At 37.1% G+C, this 16773-nt stretch overlaps 1 protein-coding gene across 1 annotated transcript in view; it reads right to left on the reverse strand.

Annotated features, from left to right (window-relative positions):
* Positions 1-15358, reverse strand: part of LOC102401408 (calcium-activated chloride channel regulator 1) — a 32554-nt gene extending 17196 nt beyond the window's left edge. Inside the window, exons 1-7 of the mRNA XM_025288348.2 lie at positions 15200-15358; positions 13663-13803; positions 13319-13466; positions 12449-12557; positions 8747-8924; positions 2031-2258; positions 707-931 (exon numbers count right to left, since the gene is read on the reverse strand). Coding sequence (XP_025144133.2) covers positions 707-931; positions 2031-2258; positions 8747-8924; positions 12449-12557; positions 13319-13466; positions 13663-13803; positions 15200-15358 — 1188 coding nt within the window. The remainder of the gene's footprint in view (positions 1-706; positions 932-2030; positions 2259-8746; positions 8925-12448; positions 12558-13318; positions 13467-13662; positions 13804-15199) is intronic.
* Between the last annotated feature and the right edge of the window lie 1415 nt (positions 15359-16773).

Here is a 16773-nt window from a genome sequence, read left to right on the forward strand (position 1 = left end):
GTTGAGAATATTCAGTGCCACCAAACCAGGTTTACAACAAATGCTAAAGGAACTTGTAGGCAGGAAAGAAGACAAGGAAAAGACCTACAAAAAATAAACCCAAAACAATTAAGAAAATGGTAATAGGGCCATATGAAAGTGAAAGTGAAAGTCGCCCAGTCGTGTCCGACTCTTTGCAACCCCATGGACTATACAGTCCATGGAATTCTCTAGGCCAGAATACTGGAGTGGGTAGCCTTTCCCTTCTCCAGGGAATCTTCCCAACCCAGGGATCCAACCCAGGTCTCCTGCACCGCAGGCAGACTCTTTACCAGCTGAGCCACAAGGGAAGCCCGTACATATCCATAATTACCTTAAATGTAAATGGATTAAATGCATCAACTAAAAGATGTAGACTGGCTGGGCAGATAAAAACATGTGCATGTAGGTACTTCCACTTAGCACATCACTCTGCTTGACCCCCCCCAAACTGTATGTAATTACTTTATATTGTTAGATTAATCATGTCCCGATTATGGCCTGCAATTGTAATTATCTTTTATTTTTTGTCTGGCTATTGATTGTGAAAAGAGATAAACGTCTTTTACTATTGAAAAAAATTATTTAAATGAGAGACCTCTATGCTCACGACCCTTGTAAGATAGCTGGACAATATTAAAAGTAATAATAAATGCAAATGATACTTTTAAAAGCATTTTTATTTTACCTGAAATCCTGCTTTGAGCCCCTTACAAATTGCAGTTCCACCATTAGCTTCTTGAGGCAGATTTGCAGTGATATTTTTGTAAACATTATCATCAGTTATTTTTGTTAGATTATTTTGGATTTCAGCAACACTGTCAAATGTAACCATCCCAACCAAGGATCCCTTTTCAATAATTTGAATCAAGAATAATTCTGCTGCTTGATTCATTCGAAAGAGACGATCTTCCTGTAAGAAAAGAAAGTGAAAGTGAAAGTGAAGTCGCTCAGTTGTGTCCGACTCTTTGCGACCCCGTGGACTGTAGCCTACCAGGCTCTTCCTTCCATGGGATTCTCCAGGCAAGAGTACTGGAGTGGGTTGCCATTTCCTTCTCCAGGGTATCTTCCCGACCCAGGGATCAAACCTGGGTCTCCCGCATTGCAGGCAGGTGCTTTAACCTCTGAGCCACCAGGGAAGCCCCTATTTGTTTTAATATCCCTGACAAATTCTTATAATTTAAACTAAAGGGATTAAATAATTCCAGTGATCACTGAATCAATTATTGTGGCATGTCTGAACAATCCCCGAGTTTCCTCCAATCTTGACAGACTGGTGAAAAGAAAGCTTATGGCCAGAGAGCATGGTAATAATTTATTACTGTATTTTAGCATTTAACTTCATTATATTAAAAAGAAATATTAAAGAAAAACTTAAAAAGTCAGTCATGTCATACTTGGGAAAGCCCTGAAAATGTATACCGTCTTCTTTAACAATAAGGAAATAATTTAAAATGCACACAAAAGTGTTTGTTGCAGTGTAATTTTTGATAAGTTGAAAATCATCAAAATGTCCATTAATGAGGAGTTATTTGACTAAATTGTAGTTTGTGCATATTATACAATCATTAAAATATGTCTCATGGAATCATTTTTTCCCCTGGGGAGTGTTTAAGGTATAGTAAGTAAAAAATCATATTATGAAATATTATGCAAGATAATCACATTTTTGAGAAGGAAATACAAGTGCATAAACAGAAACAAAGAATTATGCTCAGTGGTGGAATCATGAGTGATTTTCATTTTTTCTTTTTGTTCAGTTATATTATTTCTTGTTTGTTAGAACTAAAAGTTAAAAGAATAAATGTCATCCATAATCCAATAACCTTAATATAAAAATTACTTTTATTTTAGTATATTATCTTCTAGTGCTTGTCCATACAAAATCATTGATTAAAATTTATTAGAATAATAAATTTTGGTTAGCTTAGTAAAACTAACCCTAAGATTAAATTATACATCTATTAGCTTAAATATCTTAATTTAAAAGAGCTAAAAAATACAAATCTTACTGAAGACATGCTTCCAGATTTATCAAGTACCAAACAAACTACTCGCTGTTTGGACTTGAGCAATGAAAATGTAGGTTGAGTTGGTGGATTCACTTCTGTCATGGGAGATGTATTCTGAAAGTCAGTAGAGTTCATGATTACATCCCATGTGCTTTTGCCATTGCACATTTTGTTTTGTAGGTTTGGAGCTTCCATATTGTGTGTTTTTTCTGTACAAAATTCAGTCACCTGGAAAAAAATCAATTGAAAGACAATTATACAGTAACTGATGCCTTACCTCCCTTTCCAAATATACAGCTGGCTGTGTTATACATCCTTAACAGATTTTATCTCCTGCTAATTAACAATTATTTCATAATCTAACATTCTCACATCTGTTTTGCATACTTTAGTGGAGAAAAAGCAAAGTAAAATCATATGCACTGGAAAATTATTTGGTAATTTTTTTAGTTATGGGTGTCTGACTCTTTGTGACCCCATGGACTATAGCCTGCCAGAATCCTCTGTCCATGGAATTCTCCAAGCAAGAATACTGGAGTGGGTAGCCATTCCCTTCTCCAGGGAATCTTTCTGACTCAGAGATCGAACCCAGGTCTTCTGCATTGCAGGCAGATTCTTCACCATCTGAGTTACCAGGGAAGCCCTTGGGGGATGATGGTGGCTGACATCATCTTAACTGCTTAAGTTAACTTCTTACTTTCCCTTCTAGACTCTTGGGGAATTCAAGCTTTAAAATAAGTTTAATGGAAAAACGGGTAGGATTTGTAGTAATTTCTAGCTGACCCCTAAGAGTAGGCTAAAGAAAATAGCCTTCTTTAATTGCCTAAGTATTTGCTATCTCTTTATAATTTATTGGAAAACTTGAAAACAAATATGTAACAATGTTACATTGTTACATTGTTACTCTGAATGTTATTGGCTCTGTGAACTCAGAAATAAATAAAATAATACTCCTGAAAAAGTAATGACAATGTGGGAAGAAAGAAAAGAAATGTGATGCCTCCTTAGGAAGCATCACTACGAACAAAGCTAGTGGAGGTGATAGAATTGCAGTTGAGCTGTTTCAAATCCTAAAAGATGATGCTGTGAAAAGTGCTGCATGCAATATGCCAGAAAATTTGGAAAACTCAACAGTGGCCACAGGACTGGAAAAAGTCAGTTTTCATTCCAATCCCAAAGAAAGGCAATGCCAAAGAATGCTCAAACTACCACACAATTGCACTCGTCTCCCACGCTAGTAAAGTAATGCTCAAAATTCTCCAAGCCAGGCTTCAGCAGTACGTGAACCATGAACTTCCAGATGTTCAAGCTGGTTTTAGAAAAGGCAGAGGAACCAGAGATCAAATTGCCAACATCTGCTGGATCATGGAAAAAGCAAGAGAGTTCCAGAAAAACATCTATTTCTGCTTTCTTGACTATGTCAAAGCCTTTGACTGTGTGGATCACAATAAACTGTGGAAAATTCTGAAAGAGATGGGAATACCAGGCCACCTGACCTGCCTCCTGAGAAATCTGTATGCAGATCAAGAAGCAACAGGTAGAACTGGACATGGAACAACAGACTGGTTCCAAATCGGGAAAGGAGTACGTCAAGGCTGTATATTGTCACCCTGCTTAATTATATGCATAGTACATCATGAGAAACGCTGGGCTGGATGAGACACAAGCTAGAATCAAGATTGCTAGGAGAAATATCAATAACCTCAGATACGCAGATGACACCGCCCTTATGGCAGAAAGTGAAGAAGAACTAAAGAGCCTCTTGATGAAAATGAAAGAGGAGAGTGAAAAAGCTGGCTTAAAACTCAACATTGAAAAAACTAAGATCATGGCATCTGTTCCCATCACTTCATGGCAAATAGATGGGAAAACAGTGGAAAGAATGGCTGACTTTTTTGGGGGGGCTCCCAAATCGCTACAGATGGTGATTGCAGCCATGAAATTAAAAGACACTAACTCCTTGGACCAACCTACCAGTCAATATCACAGTCAAATCTTGAAAATTAGCAATGGGTTGAGGAAAAAGCAATTATGTTGATGTCTTTGTCTTCTGTTCTTCCTTATTCTAATTACCAAGACTTAACTTTTGTGAACATTAATTTTCACGAATTCTTTTCAACTCTACTAAAGAGATGAATAATGATGGCACAGAATGAGTCTTTATGTACTTTATTATTATAAGTAATAAAGAAGGAAGACTATGCTTTGTTTAATTGACTAAGGAGTTATTTCCACTTAACCTATTAAAAAGTATCTCTACCCTTTAAAAAAAAAAAATAAAAGACACTAACTCCTTGGACCAACCTAGACAGCATATTAAAAAGCAGAGACATTACTTTGCTGACAAAGGTCTGTCTAGTCAAAGCTATGGTTTTTCCAGTAGTTATGTATATATGTGATAGTTGGACTATCAGAAAGCTGAGCACTGAAGAATTGATGCTTTTGAACTGTGGTGTTGGAGAAGGCTCTTGAGAGTCTCTTGGACTGCAAGGAGATCCAACCTATCCATCCTAAAGGAAATCAGTCCTGAATATTCATTGGAATGCTGAAGCAGAAACTTCAATACTTTGGCCACCTAATGTAAAGAACTGACTCATTTGAAAAGACCCTGTTGCTGGGAAAGATTGAAGGCAGGAGGAGAAGGGGATGACAGAGGATGAGATGGTTGGATGGCATCACAGACTCGATGGACATGAGTTTGAGTAAGCTCCGGGAGTTGGTGATGGACAGGGAAGCCTGATATGCTGCAGTGCATTGGGTCGCAAAGAGTCGGACGCGACTGAGCCACTGAACTGAACTGAACTGGTGAGTCATGTCCAGTAATTCTGCCAAATGATGTTCCATTACTATGCTGCTGCTGCTGCTAAGTCGCTTCAGTTGTGTCCGACTCTGCGCGACCCCAGAGACGGCAGCCCACCAGGCTCCCCCGTCCCTGGGATTCTCCAGGCAAGAACACTGGAGTGGGTTGCCATTTCCTTCTCCAATGCATGCAAGTGAAAAGTGAAAGTGAAGTCACTCAGTCGTGTCCGACTCTTAGCGACCCCATGGACTGCAGCCTTCCAGGCTCCTCCATCCATGGGATTTTCCAGGCAAGAGTACTGGAGTGGGGTGCCATTGCCTTCTCCGTCCATTACTATAGAACCTATTAAAATCCTCCAAGTTTTGAAAATTTAGCAAGTTGGAGAAACACTGGATAAACTAGTATAGCATTAGGAGAGAATTTGTCTTACAGTAAAGTCTCAGCTTTGTAAGTGTCATTTTGTTTTTTTTAAACGCCCTCCTTATATAAATCTCTGGCTATAAATTCAGGTTTAGAACTAAATTATTAAACCTGCATAACTTTTATTCAAGTTGTAAGAGTTTCTTTTCCTTCTCTTATGTTTCTGACCAATATTTCTTAGAAGGGGATATATTGGATGGAAGAAAAGTATAGTTTTCAGTCAAAGCAGTGATTTATAACCATCTTGATGTTATGAAATGCATATGAAACATGATTCCTTTTACTACTGTCACTGCCTTTATTTGTGACCTTCAGGTCTCTTGTCTGCCTGTTTTCATGTCCTTCCAATTGGTCTGCCTACCTCCACTATCTCACTCCCTTTTATTTTTCACAGACAGTAGAATTGTCCTGAAGGAATTAGCTGGTTACATTACAAGCCTGAGATTGATAAAATAAAAATCTGAACACCTTAGGTTTGTAGCTTCCAATTTTGTGTTTCAGTATCATTCCATGTTTCTTCCTTACCGTGTATATTTTGCTTATAGGACACTGAACTTTCTCCTGTTCTTTAGAGTATGCCAGAAACTTTTATAAGGTTCTCACTAATCCAAATGGAAAAAGAGAACAGGAAATTTGTGCAAATTATAGGAAGGTGCCCCTTTCTCAAGTTCTTTTTATTTCTATCCAGTAGTCATGTATGGATGTGAGAGTTGGACCATAAAGAAGGCTGCTGCTGCTGCCGCTGCTAAGTCGCTTCAGTCGTGTCTGACTCTGTGCGACTCCATAGACTGCAGCCCACCAGGCTCTGCCGTCCCTGGGATTCTCCAGGCAAGAACACTGGAGTGGGTTGCCATTTCCTTCTCCAATGCATGCAAGTGAAAAGTGAAAGTGAAGTCGTTCAGTCGTGTCCGACCCTCAGCGACCCCATGGACTGCAGCCTTCCAGGCTCCTCCGTCCATGGGATTTTCCAGGCAAGAATACTGGAGTGGGGTGCCATTATATACAGTATATTAAAAAGTAGAGCCATTACTTTGCCAAAAAAGGTCCATCTAGTCAAGGCTATGGTTTTTCCAGTAGTCATGTATGAATGTGAGAGTTGGACTATAAAGAAGGCTGAGTGCCAAAGAACTGATGCTTTTGAACTGTGGTGTTGGAGAACACTTGAGAGTCACTTGAACAGCAAGGAGATTAAAATGGTCAATCCTAAAGGAAACCAGCCCTGAATATTCATTGGAAGGACTGATGCTGATGCTGATGCTGAAGCTCCAGTACTTTGGCCACCTGTTACGAAGGACTGACTCACTGAAAAAGACCCTGATGCTGGGAAAGATTGAAGGCAGCAGGTGAAGGTGGCAACAGCAGATGAGATGGTTGGATGGCATCACTGAGTCAATGAACATGAGTTTGAGCAAAATCTGGGAGGTGGTGAAGGACAGGGAAGCCTGGCGTGCTGCAGTTCATGGGGTTGCAAAGAGTTGGGCACGTCTTAGTGACTGAACAACAACAATAACTTGAAAATTGTTCTAATAAATATTAAAATTTCAGTGACCATGCTGCAGATAATTTGGCAGTGCTCAACTTGTGCAGTCATGTGTGGCATCTGTGTATTTTTCCATCTTTGTTTTTGTAAACCTGTTTCTTTGCCTAGAATACACTTTCTCTTCCTGCTTTAGCAAGTTCATACTAATTTTTTTTCCAAATCCCAACTCAAAGCTCATTTCTTTTAGAATCCGTTTTCTGACCTCTAGTTGGAGACATTTTCTGTACTCCCACAATACTTGGTTTCTATTTCTTCCGACTTTGTATTCTTATTTATTTTTCTTATATCTACCAGCCTCACTAAATTGAGTTCCTCAAAAACAATTCTTTTTAATTATTTGTATATTTTTTCTGCTCCTAATACAGTGCTGGACATGAAATGGGAATAATGAAGTTTAAAGGAAGAAAATCATGGACTTGAATATTCATTATTTCAGAGTGTATTTCTCCTGGGTCTGAGCTTATGCCTTGGGTATAGTCATACAATGTATTTAGTCTATGTGATAATAATTAGAAGGTATGTATTTAGTCTATGTGATAATAATTATAAGGTTAGTGTTATGCACAAGATATTATAAATTAAAGTACAGTATTTATCTCTGAGCCATATCTTATATAAGTTGCCCTCCATATTTCAGCTACATGATTTTCCTTCTTCATTATTATTTATTTTATGATAGACCGCATCAGTTATTTCTTAATAGGCAGATGCTTTCGGAATTTATAATTTGGTACAGACAGTATATGTTCCAATTATCTTCTTGTGTCACATGATCTAATATCTATTTGGATGTTGAATTCTTTGGCTACCTTTGTGGATCTACTTGCAGCAGGTTAAAGTGAGGTTTCTAGACTCATGCTTCAGATATTCCCAGGAGGGAGCTTTATTAGGCTGGAAAACAATTTTTACTTAAAAATCTCACTGGATTCATTTAGGAGTTTTAGAAGAATTTATCAGGTCTATATTTTTACTCAAGTCTTTCATTATTAATTCCCTAGACTTCAAAGCAATTTTAAAGCTTATTGGAAATAATAGGCTTTTACAAACCTCTACCCATAAAGTCTATGTTACTAGTAATTTGGTATATGAAAATTTGCTTCTTTTAATTGTTAGTTTACTATCTACAGATAGTATTCTTTATTTTGATTTGATGTTTTTGAAAACTTTCATATGTTTCATATTTAAAAGTCTATTTTTAATGTTTGGAAACTTTCATTGAGTTAACTATAATATGCTTACATTAATTAAGCTGAATTTATCCAGGGAAAGAGATAATTTCCTATTATCCAAATATTTTATAATTTTAAAAAATTAAAAAATTTAAGTTTACTTTGTACTCACCTTGTGCTAAGCACTGTTGTCATACTTTATTTATATTAGCTCTTATAAAACTAACAACAGTAATACTGTAAAGTATTTTTAAATTCCCATTTAAAAAACTAGAGAATTAAATTTCAGATTAAGCAGTTGTTTGTTGTTCTGTAGAGACAGAGCCATTTATGTTTTCACAATATCATTTTGCCAAGCATAGTGTGCTTTAGTGTGAAGGTAATGGAAAGCAGAGACTGTCAGTACTTTCTGAAGCTACAGAATGATTTGCTTTGGAAACGTAGTATGAATAACACTTAGAGGAAATAATTAAGGTTGTAGTTCTAGACAATACAGAAGTCAAATGAGGGAAGGGATGCTATAAGAAATTCTGTGATACCAATGAGGAGGGTACAGTTTTACCTCTGAAGAAAAAAAGACAGGTTAGTAATAAAGTATGGGATAATTTCCAGATATATTCTGACAGGACTGGTGACACAAGACTGGATAAAATGACTGTTAGTTAACTGTCTTAGTAATTTTCCATACTTCTATTGGTATATATAATTTCACAGTAGAAAATTCAGCTTCCCTAATTAATTTTTTCCAAAGGCTTCCTTTGTAAGACTAGAAAAAGAAGGTACTTACAGAATGGAGACTTTGCATAAACATGATGGACTCCCTTGCAGTCTGGGATTTTTCTGGAAGGAATGTACATTTTGCCTCATACAGCCCTGTCTGTGAGTCACGTCTGCATGGCCTTGTTATACAGCTGCCTCCCTGGCATTTGACAATCACATTAGTACCAGTAATATGAGTTGAACATCTATGGTGAAAGAATTAGATTACATTTATATATGAAGACCAGAGAAATTATAAATAGATATTAACATCCTAAAATCATTCCCTCAGTGATAATTGCTATGGACCATGTACCAAATTCCATTTTGACAAAAGTAGGCACAGTGTCCTACCCCTATTCACCATCAGCTTCAACAAGAACAATAATGTTAATTCATATGTATTAATATTCACTGTTCATTAAAGTGATCAACGTATCTATTAGCTCCTTGTGACTTTGAGCTAAAGATGATAATTCCTCACAGGGATGTTGTGAACATTAATTGAGGTAAAAGATACAGAGGAGTTGCTTCCCATTGGGGAGGGGAGAGTCAACATTATGCTTAAAACCCTCTTTCCTACTCATGGTACACATATACATATATACTTGCACATGTGTGTGTGTGTGTGTGTGTGTGTATAAAGAGCCTCTTGATGAAATTGAAAGAGGAGAGTGAAAAAAGTTGGCTTAAAGCTCAACATTCAGAAAACTAAGATCATGGCATCTGGTCCCATCACTCCATGGCAAGTAGATGGGTAAACAATGGAAACAGTAAGAGACTTTATTTCTTTGGCGTCCAAAATCACTGCAGATGGTGACTGCAGCCACGAAATTAAAAGACACTTACTCCTTGGAAGAAAAGCTATGACCAACCTAGAGAACATATTCAAAAGCAGAGGTATTTCTTTACTGACAAAGGTCCATCTAATCAAAGCTATGGTTTTTCCAGTAGTCATGTATGGATGTGAGAGTTGGACTATAAAGAAAGCTGAGCTCTGAAGAGTTGATGCTTTTGAACTGTGGTGTTGGAGAAGACTCTTGAGAATCCCTTGGACTTGAAGGAGATCAAACCAGTTAATCCTAAAGGAAATCAATCCTGAATATTCATTGGAAGGACTGATGCTGAAGCTGAAACTCCTATACTTTGGCCACCTTATGCAAAGAACTGATTCATTTGAAAAGACCCTGATGCTGGGAAAGATTGAAGGCGGGAGGAGACGGGAACAACAGAGGATGAGATGGTTGGATGGCATCACCGACTTGATGGACATGAGTTTGAGTAAGCTCTGGGAGTTGGTGATTGACAGGGAATTCTGGCGTGATGCAGTCCATGGGGTTGCGAAGAGTTGGACACAACCGATCTGAACTGATATTGCTGTATATGTTGTGCTGTGCTTAGTCTTCAGTTGTGTCTGACTCTTTGCAACCCTGTGGCCTGTAGCCCACCAGGCTCTTCTGTCCATGAGTTTCTCCAGGCAAGACTACTGGAGTGGGTTGCCATGCCCTCCTCCAAGGGTTCTTCCCAACCCAGGGATTGAACTCGGTCTCCCGCATTGCAGGCAGATTCTTTACTATCTGAGCCACCAGGTAAGCCCAGGAATACTGGAGTGGGTAGCCTATCCCTTTTCCAGAGGGTCTTTCTGATCCAGGAATCGAACCGGAGTCTTATGCATTACAGGCAGATTCTTTACCAGCTGAGCTACCAGAGAAGCCCATATTGCTAAATAGATATATACATATATACATAGATGTATATATCATACATAAAAAACCATGTGTGGTTTTTGTGTTTACATTTTACATTTTATTGAGCTAGACTGAATTAAGAAATAAAAATAAACCTTGTATAGAAATGCTTGTGTGTTCAAACCTTTTGGTCTTTATAAGTAAGAGAATTGTCAAATCCCTGGCAGAGAATGAGGTGGAGTAGGGTATGGGTAAAAGATTCTAAAGAGTTCTTGTTTATCTGCAGGATTTATCCCATTCTGTGTTAATATTAAACTTCATTCCATTAATCCATTTAAATTAATTTATTTGTATTTCAAGGATTAAAAGAAATGATTAGTCATATTCTCCCAGAAGGTTAGCTCTAGAGTAAGCCTGAAAATTAAACTTACACTGCCTCCAACAAAGTGCCTGGCTCACAATGGGAACTCAGTGTTATTTTCAATACTTGTTTTTACTATATATCTTTGTGACTGATAAGGAACCTGATTTATTTTTCATTAACTTTTAAAAAGTAGTTGTTTGATAGATTCTTTGTTTAGTTTTTACTTTATGCCATGTACAAGGCTAGGAGATTAAAAAAATCAGTCCTCAAGGATCTTAAAGTCTAGTGGAGAAAATAAAATGATACAGAAAATTATTGCCCATTGTGAGAGAAGCACCCTCAAAGATTAAATGGCAACCCACTCCAGTATTCTTGCCTAGAAAATTCCATGGACAGAGGAGCCTGGTGGACTGCAGTCCATGGGGTCACAAAGAGACACGAATGAGTGCCTGAGCGCACACAGACACACACGCACACACACATACACACACACAGGTGAGAGCAGCCCGTGCATGTTGCTTTGGAAACAGTCTCAAGGATATCACAAATGGAGGGAGAGGAAAGACACTTGAGGGGAAGCATTTAAACTGAGACTGGAAGGACTAACAAGCATTATCTGAATACGGGAGGTGGTGCTGGGAGGGGTTGTTGCATGAGAAGAGGAGAGAGTGTTTCCTGGGTTGAAACCCTAGTCTGTGAAAGATTCTAGCAGCTTAGTAGACGTAAAGCGAACAATACAAAGGCATTTTTCTACCACACCTCTTTTCTCTAATATGTTTTTTTATTCCAAAGCAGTTTTCATTACACTAATTTCTGTTGTTCTTTAATACTCATTAACTATGCCATGTATTTGATAGTTTTAATTTAAATATCTCATCTATTCATAAATAAGTGCTAATTCTACCTATTCTTTAAAAAACCAAAATTTTCACTTATTTTTATGAAAAGTACTTCTTTTCTTTAAGCTCAAGATTAAATGAAAAGTAAAATATACTTAACATGAGACTCTAACAGTTTAAATGATTTCAGTGAAACAGATTCACCTTAAAAAGCTTTGAACCACATGGAATAAAAGATTGGGTAGGAACTTGAGCTCTAATTCTCAGATATCTTAAGGTTTAGATTACAACCTTTTTCTTTCTCTTTCCTCTGCTGCTGCTGCTGCTAAGTTGCTTCAGTCATGTCCGACTCTGTGCGACCCCATAGATGGCAGCCCACCAGGCCCCGCCGTCCCTAGGATTCTCCAGGCAAGAACACTGGAGTGGGTTGCCATTTCCTTCTCCAATGCATGAAAGTGAAAAGTGAAAGTGAAGTCGCTCAGTCGTGTCTGACTCTTAGCGACCCCATGGACTGCAGCTTACCAGGCTCCTCTGTCCATGGGTTTTTCCAGGCAAGAGTACTGGAGTGGGTTGCCATTGCCTTCTCCAACTCTTTCCTCTGACAACAACATATTTTTAATACAACCCCATGAATATTGAAATTATTCCCAAATTTTGATTGATTGTGCTTCCAAAATGTAATACTCAGAAATTGTTAGATACATAATGGGACAGGTTGAATATTGCAATTGACTGTGTGAGCACTTGACCACAGAGATAGTCTTTGTTTGCCTAGTATAGAAAATTAAAAATTCATAAGTGAAAACATTTGAAAACAGATTTATTCAATAGAATGATACCTTGTTGCTTCAATAGTGTTCCTTCTGGAGATATAGAATGGCTGGTCCCCGTTATACTCATCAAATATTCCCCATCGGAGATGGGCCCACTCATGGACAAATGCTCTGCCTATGAGAGAATATTGCCGCTTTAAAATTTATGTTTACAACAGAAGTATCCCTGCTTTTTGAAAATTCATTATACACCACTTCATTTTTATGAAAGACCCACCTTAGTACCTGTTTTCACTAACAGAAAGAAATTTGAAGAGGATTTTGCTTTCATGAAAAAAGGCAAAAAGCAAAGGTAGCACTAGGCATTTGTTTTGCAGCCAACTGTTTTACAGACAGCACACACCCAGAGCAGGAAAAGTGGCAGCACCAAGCTCCTTCCCTAGCAACTGTGCTTGGCATCAAGCCTCATAGATTTGAAATGTGTCTGTGAGCGTCTGTGATTCATCTCAACATATTTTGTGTATCTGTTAGCAAGATGTGTCCTAAGGTAATGCTTCTTGTACATCATTCTGACTTATGATAGGAACACTTCTTTTGAATAATGAGGGAAACTTGTATGTAAATACAGTTTCCTTATATTTTAAGTCTCCCTTCTCCACATCATCAATCTAACTGAGTCAAGGAAATCTAGAAATTGACAACTTTCATTAGACCAAAGAAGTTAAATCAGTTAATATCAGTAAATGGCTAACTTTATTATTAAACACACATACAAAAAGAAATGTAGTTAGGTTGAACATAACTAGTAACTTTCTGAACAAAAATATTAATTAATACTTATTTTTTCCTTTAAAAGATTAAAAAATACCATCAATCACAGTGTTATATTTGTTTCCAGTGGAAATAAAAACAGAAGTATGAAATAAATATCCTTACCTCGGGACCCATAGATAGGCAAATTATTAGTCAGCAAGAAGTTTGGAGTAAAATGTATATATTGTCCTTTTTCTCCACATCTTCCATATTGAAGTGTATAGGGATCATCTCCATGTTTTAGGTAAGGATTAGCAACTATGACTTCTGCCTAAAAGGCAGAATAAACAAACCAAAACAGATCTCATGAGCAATAGAAACAAGGAAATTTTCATCTAAATTTAGAACATTAATATTACTAAATTAAATACTAAAGTAGTCATTAATAATTACTCAAAATTATGAGCATTAATTTCTAAAAATCACATCAAGAAGAAACAATTTAGGAGCTAGATAAAATACCCTACCTGGTCATATGATTCTTGTTTTGGCATTAAGTACTCAGATTTTGACTTCCACGTCATTGGAATTAAAATGCTTACATTCCTGAAATAAACTCTTCGTTTGGTGGCATGAAACAGGTAAGTAGAAGCTTCAGTTACCATTTCCTGACAAAATTAAAAGTACCTTGTAGTAGCAGTTTCACAATGAAATGAATGTGAAAGTGTACAAACAAGCAAGAAGAAGCTGATCTAAGCCCATCTCCCCAAATATTTTGGAAAAGACTAACTGAAAAGTAGGTTACATTTTACCATATCTATCTAGTCTGTAAACTCTCATTTTTATATACCTAGAAATCAGTTCTTTAAGTTTTACCTGTCCAGGTCTGCATTCAACATGAGTTGGAGCAGGGAGTGAGGGTGCTAGGTGAGATATAAAGGTGATTAAGACTGGGAGTCTGTTAGCAAGTTGCTTCTTGAATTGGACAGAGGTGCTTAAAACTGGGTTGGGAGTTAAAAGTTTGGTTGATTTTATGCTGTTGTTAATTGAAAAAACCATTTACTAGATTTATTTTGAGTTATCTTCTCATATGGAATGTGTTCATAAAAAGCAAAGTTTTACTAGGCAATAATTTTCTAAGACTACGTAAGTCATTGGCTTCAAGTTCTAGTTTTGCTACTTAATGTATGACGTACAAATCACTTAACTCCTCTCAATTTATACAACAAGGATAATTAATAATCTGTATTGTGTGGGCTTTCCAGGTACTGCTGGTGATAACCTGTGTGCCAATGCAGGAGACATAAGGGACGTGGGTTTGATCCCTGGGTTGGGAAGATCCCCTGGAGCAGGTCCTGGCAACCCACTCCAGTGTTCTTGCCTGGAGAATACCGTGGACAGAAGAGCCTGGTGGGCTACAGTCTATGGGGTCACAAAAAGTCAGACACGAATGAAATGAGTGAGCATGCATGCATGCATTGTTGACCACCTTATAGGGATATTGAGATACAAATAAAATAGTATATATTAAGAGTACTATATATAGAATATTGTACTGATTAGGCCAAAGAAAATTAGGAAATAAGTCAACCTTAAAAATATAATATTTTCTTTGTGATCAGATACCTAAGAATTTCAAAATTTTCAGAGCTAAACAAATATGAAAACTGAAAAAATTGAAAAAAGGTATAAGATAATGAACCTCAAGGGCTTTAAATAAGGTTAGTTTTTTAAACATTATAAAAGTAACTTCATAAAGTTTCAAAATTATTCTCTAGTAGCTTGAAGATCTTTCTTTTAGCTTAATGAGTTAAAAATATTAGTAGTTTGGCCTTTTAATAATTCATTAAGGGAGTGACTAAAGCTATTAATATATGATACATAATACTTAAACTAAGCAGATATTAACCTTGACAGTTTAGATATATGCTAAATAAATGATGAATATTATCAAAGGAATTTTGGAAAATTATAACTCTATGTGAATGTGCATATCTGCCTAGGCAACATGAGTTGAAATACTTAACAAAATAAAAATAAGTGGATAATAAGCTTTTCTCTTACCTTTATGTTTTGAATGAGTTTTTCATCTTCTGGTACACTAGGGTTAATTGCAATGACAATGCCATCATATCCATTGTTAATCAAATTTACCATTGAACTTTTCATTCCAGGCAGGAGGTGCAAAGTTAGGAACAGAATGACAGTCAGATGAGGCACCATTTTTGCGCATGTTACAATAAACCTATTGGAAATGTAAGGAGAGTATTTATGTATCTGTATAATTCAGAGATTTGACTATAGCCTCAAATTTGCATAAAAGTATTACAAAAAATCTTGATGAACTTCCTTATTCTAAAGAATTCTTCAACTGTTAAGTAGTAACAGGGATTATACTGGACATTAATTGCACTTTCTAAGACAACTAAGGTGTTAAATACTCAATGAACTGAGGAATTCTTTTACATTATGTAGTTAGTCATCATCTTCATCATGGTGATCATTCATTGTCTTCATTGTCATCATCATCAAATAGTTTTAGATATTTTACAGTCCTGTGATCTGTGGTCTGTGAAAAGCTGAGGAACTGAAATGCAAAGCACCAGGAAATAACAGATGAATAAGTCATGTTTAAAAAACAAAGCAAAGATGAATAAAGGAACTAGAGGAGGAGTGGCAGTGAATTATCAAAATCCTAATTCACTGCCACTCCTACTTCTAATTCTTTTATTTATTTTTGTTTTGGTTTCTAAACAAGACTTTTTCATCTGTTATTTCCTGTTGCTTTGCGTTTCAGTTCCTCATGCTTTCATAGAGCACTTTTCTGCAAACAGAACCCAGGACTGTAAAATATCTCTTTTATGATGATGGGAGTCATATAACACAGTGGTTGCAGACAGCTATGTGTCAAGAAGGAAGTGGGTTTTCCCCCCTACTTTCTGTGATGACTACTTGGATATTTCAGTTTTCAAATAGCACTGAATGCTTTAAATCCTTGTATAACTTGGACAGTTAACATGCTTCAATTATATTTCTTTTTTGGATTGAACACAAATCTTCCAATATTCTGTTAGCTTGAAATAGTTGTATACATAGCATTGTGAGCTGGCTTTAGAGTCAGATGAATCTAAACCTGACCCTTGCCTTGGTCATTTAACAGTCATGTGATTCTTTTTAAAAATTGAGGTAAAGGAACTTCCCTGGTGGTCCAGTGGTTAAGATCCACCTTCAATGCAGGGACACAAGTTAGATCCCTTGTCAGGTAACTAAGATTCTACATGCCACAGAACAGCTAAGCCTGCATGCTGCAACTACTGAAGCTCGTGTGCTCTGGAGCCTGTGCCACAGCTGGAGAGTCTGTGCAGCAACAAAAGATCCTGCATGCCACAACTGAGACCTGATGCAGCCAATTAAATAAGCAGATTAAAAAATTGAGATTTAGTTGGTGTGAAGTATTTGGGCTTCCCTTGTGGTTCAGCTAGTAAAGAATCTGCCCACAATGCAGGAGACCTGGATTCGATCCCTGGGTTGGAAAGATCCCCTGGAGAAGGGAAAGGCTACCCACTCCAGTATTTGGGCCTGGAGAATTCCATGGACTGTATAGTCCATGGGGTCGCAAAGAGTCGGACACAACTAAG

Source organism: Bubalus bubalis, chromosome 6 (genome assembly GCF_019923935.1).
Source record: "Bubalus bubalis isolate 160015118507 breed Murrah chromosome 6, NDDB_SH_1, whole genome shotgun sequence".
NCBI classification, from domain to species: domain Eukaryota; kingdom Metazoa; phylum Chordata; class Mammalia; order Artiodactyla; family Bovidae; genus Bubalus; species Bubalus bubalis.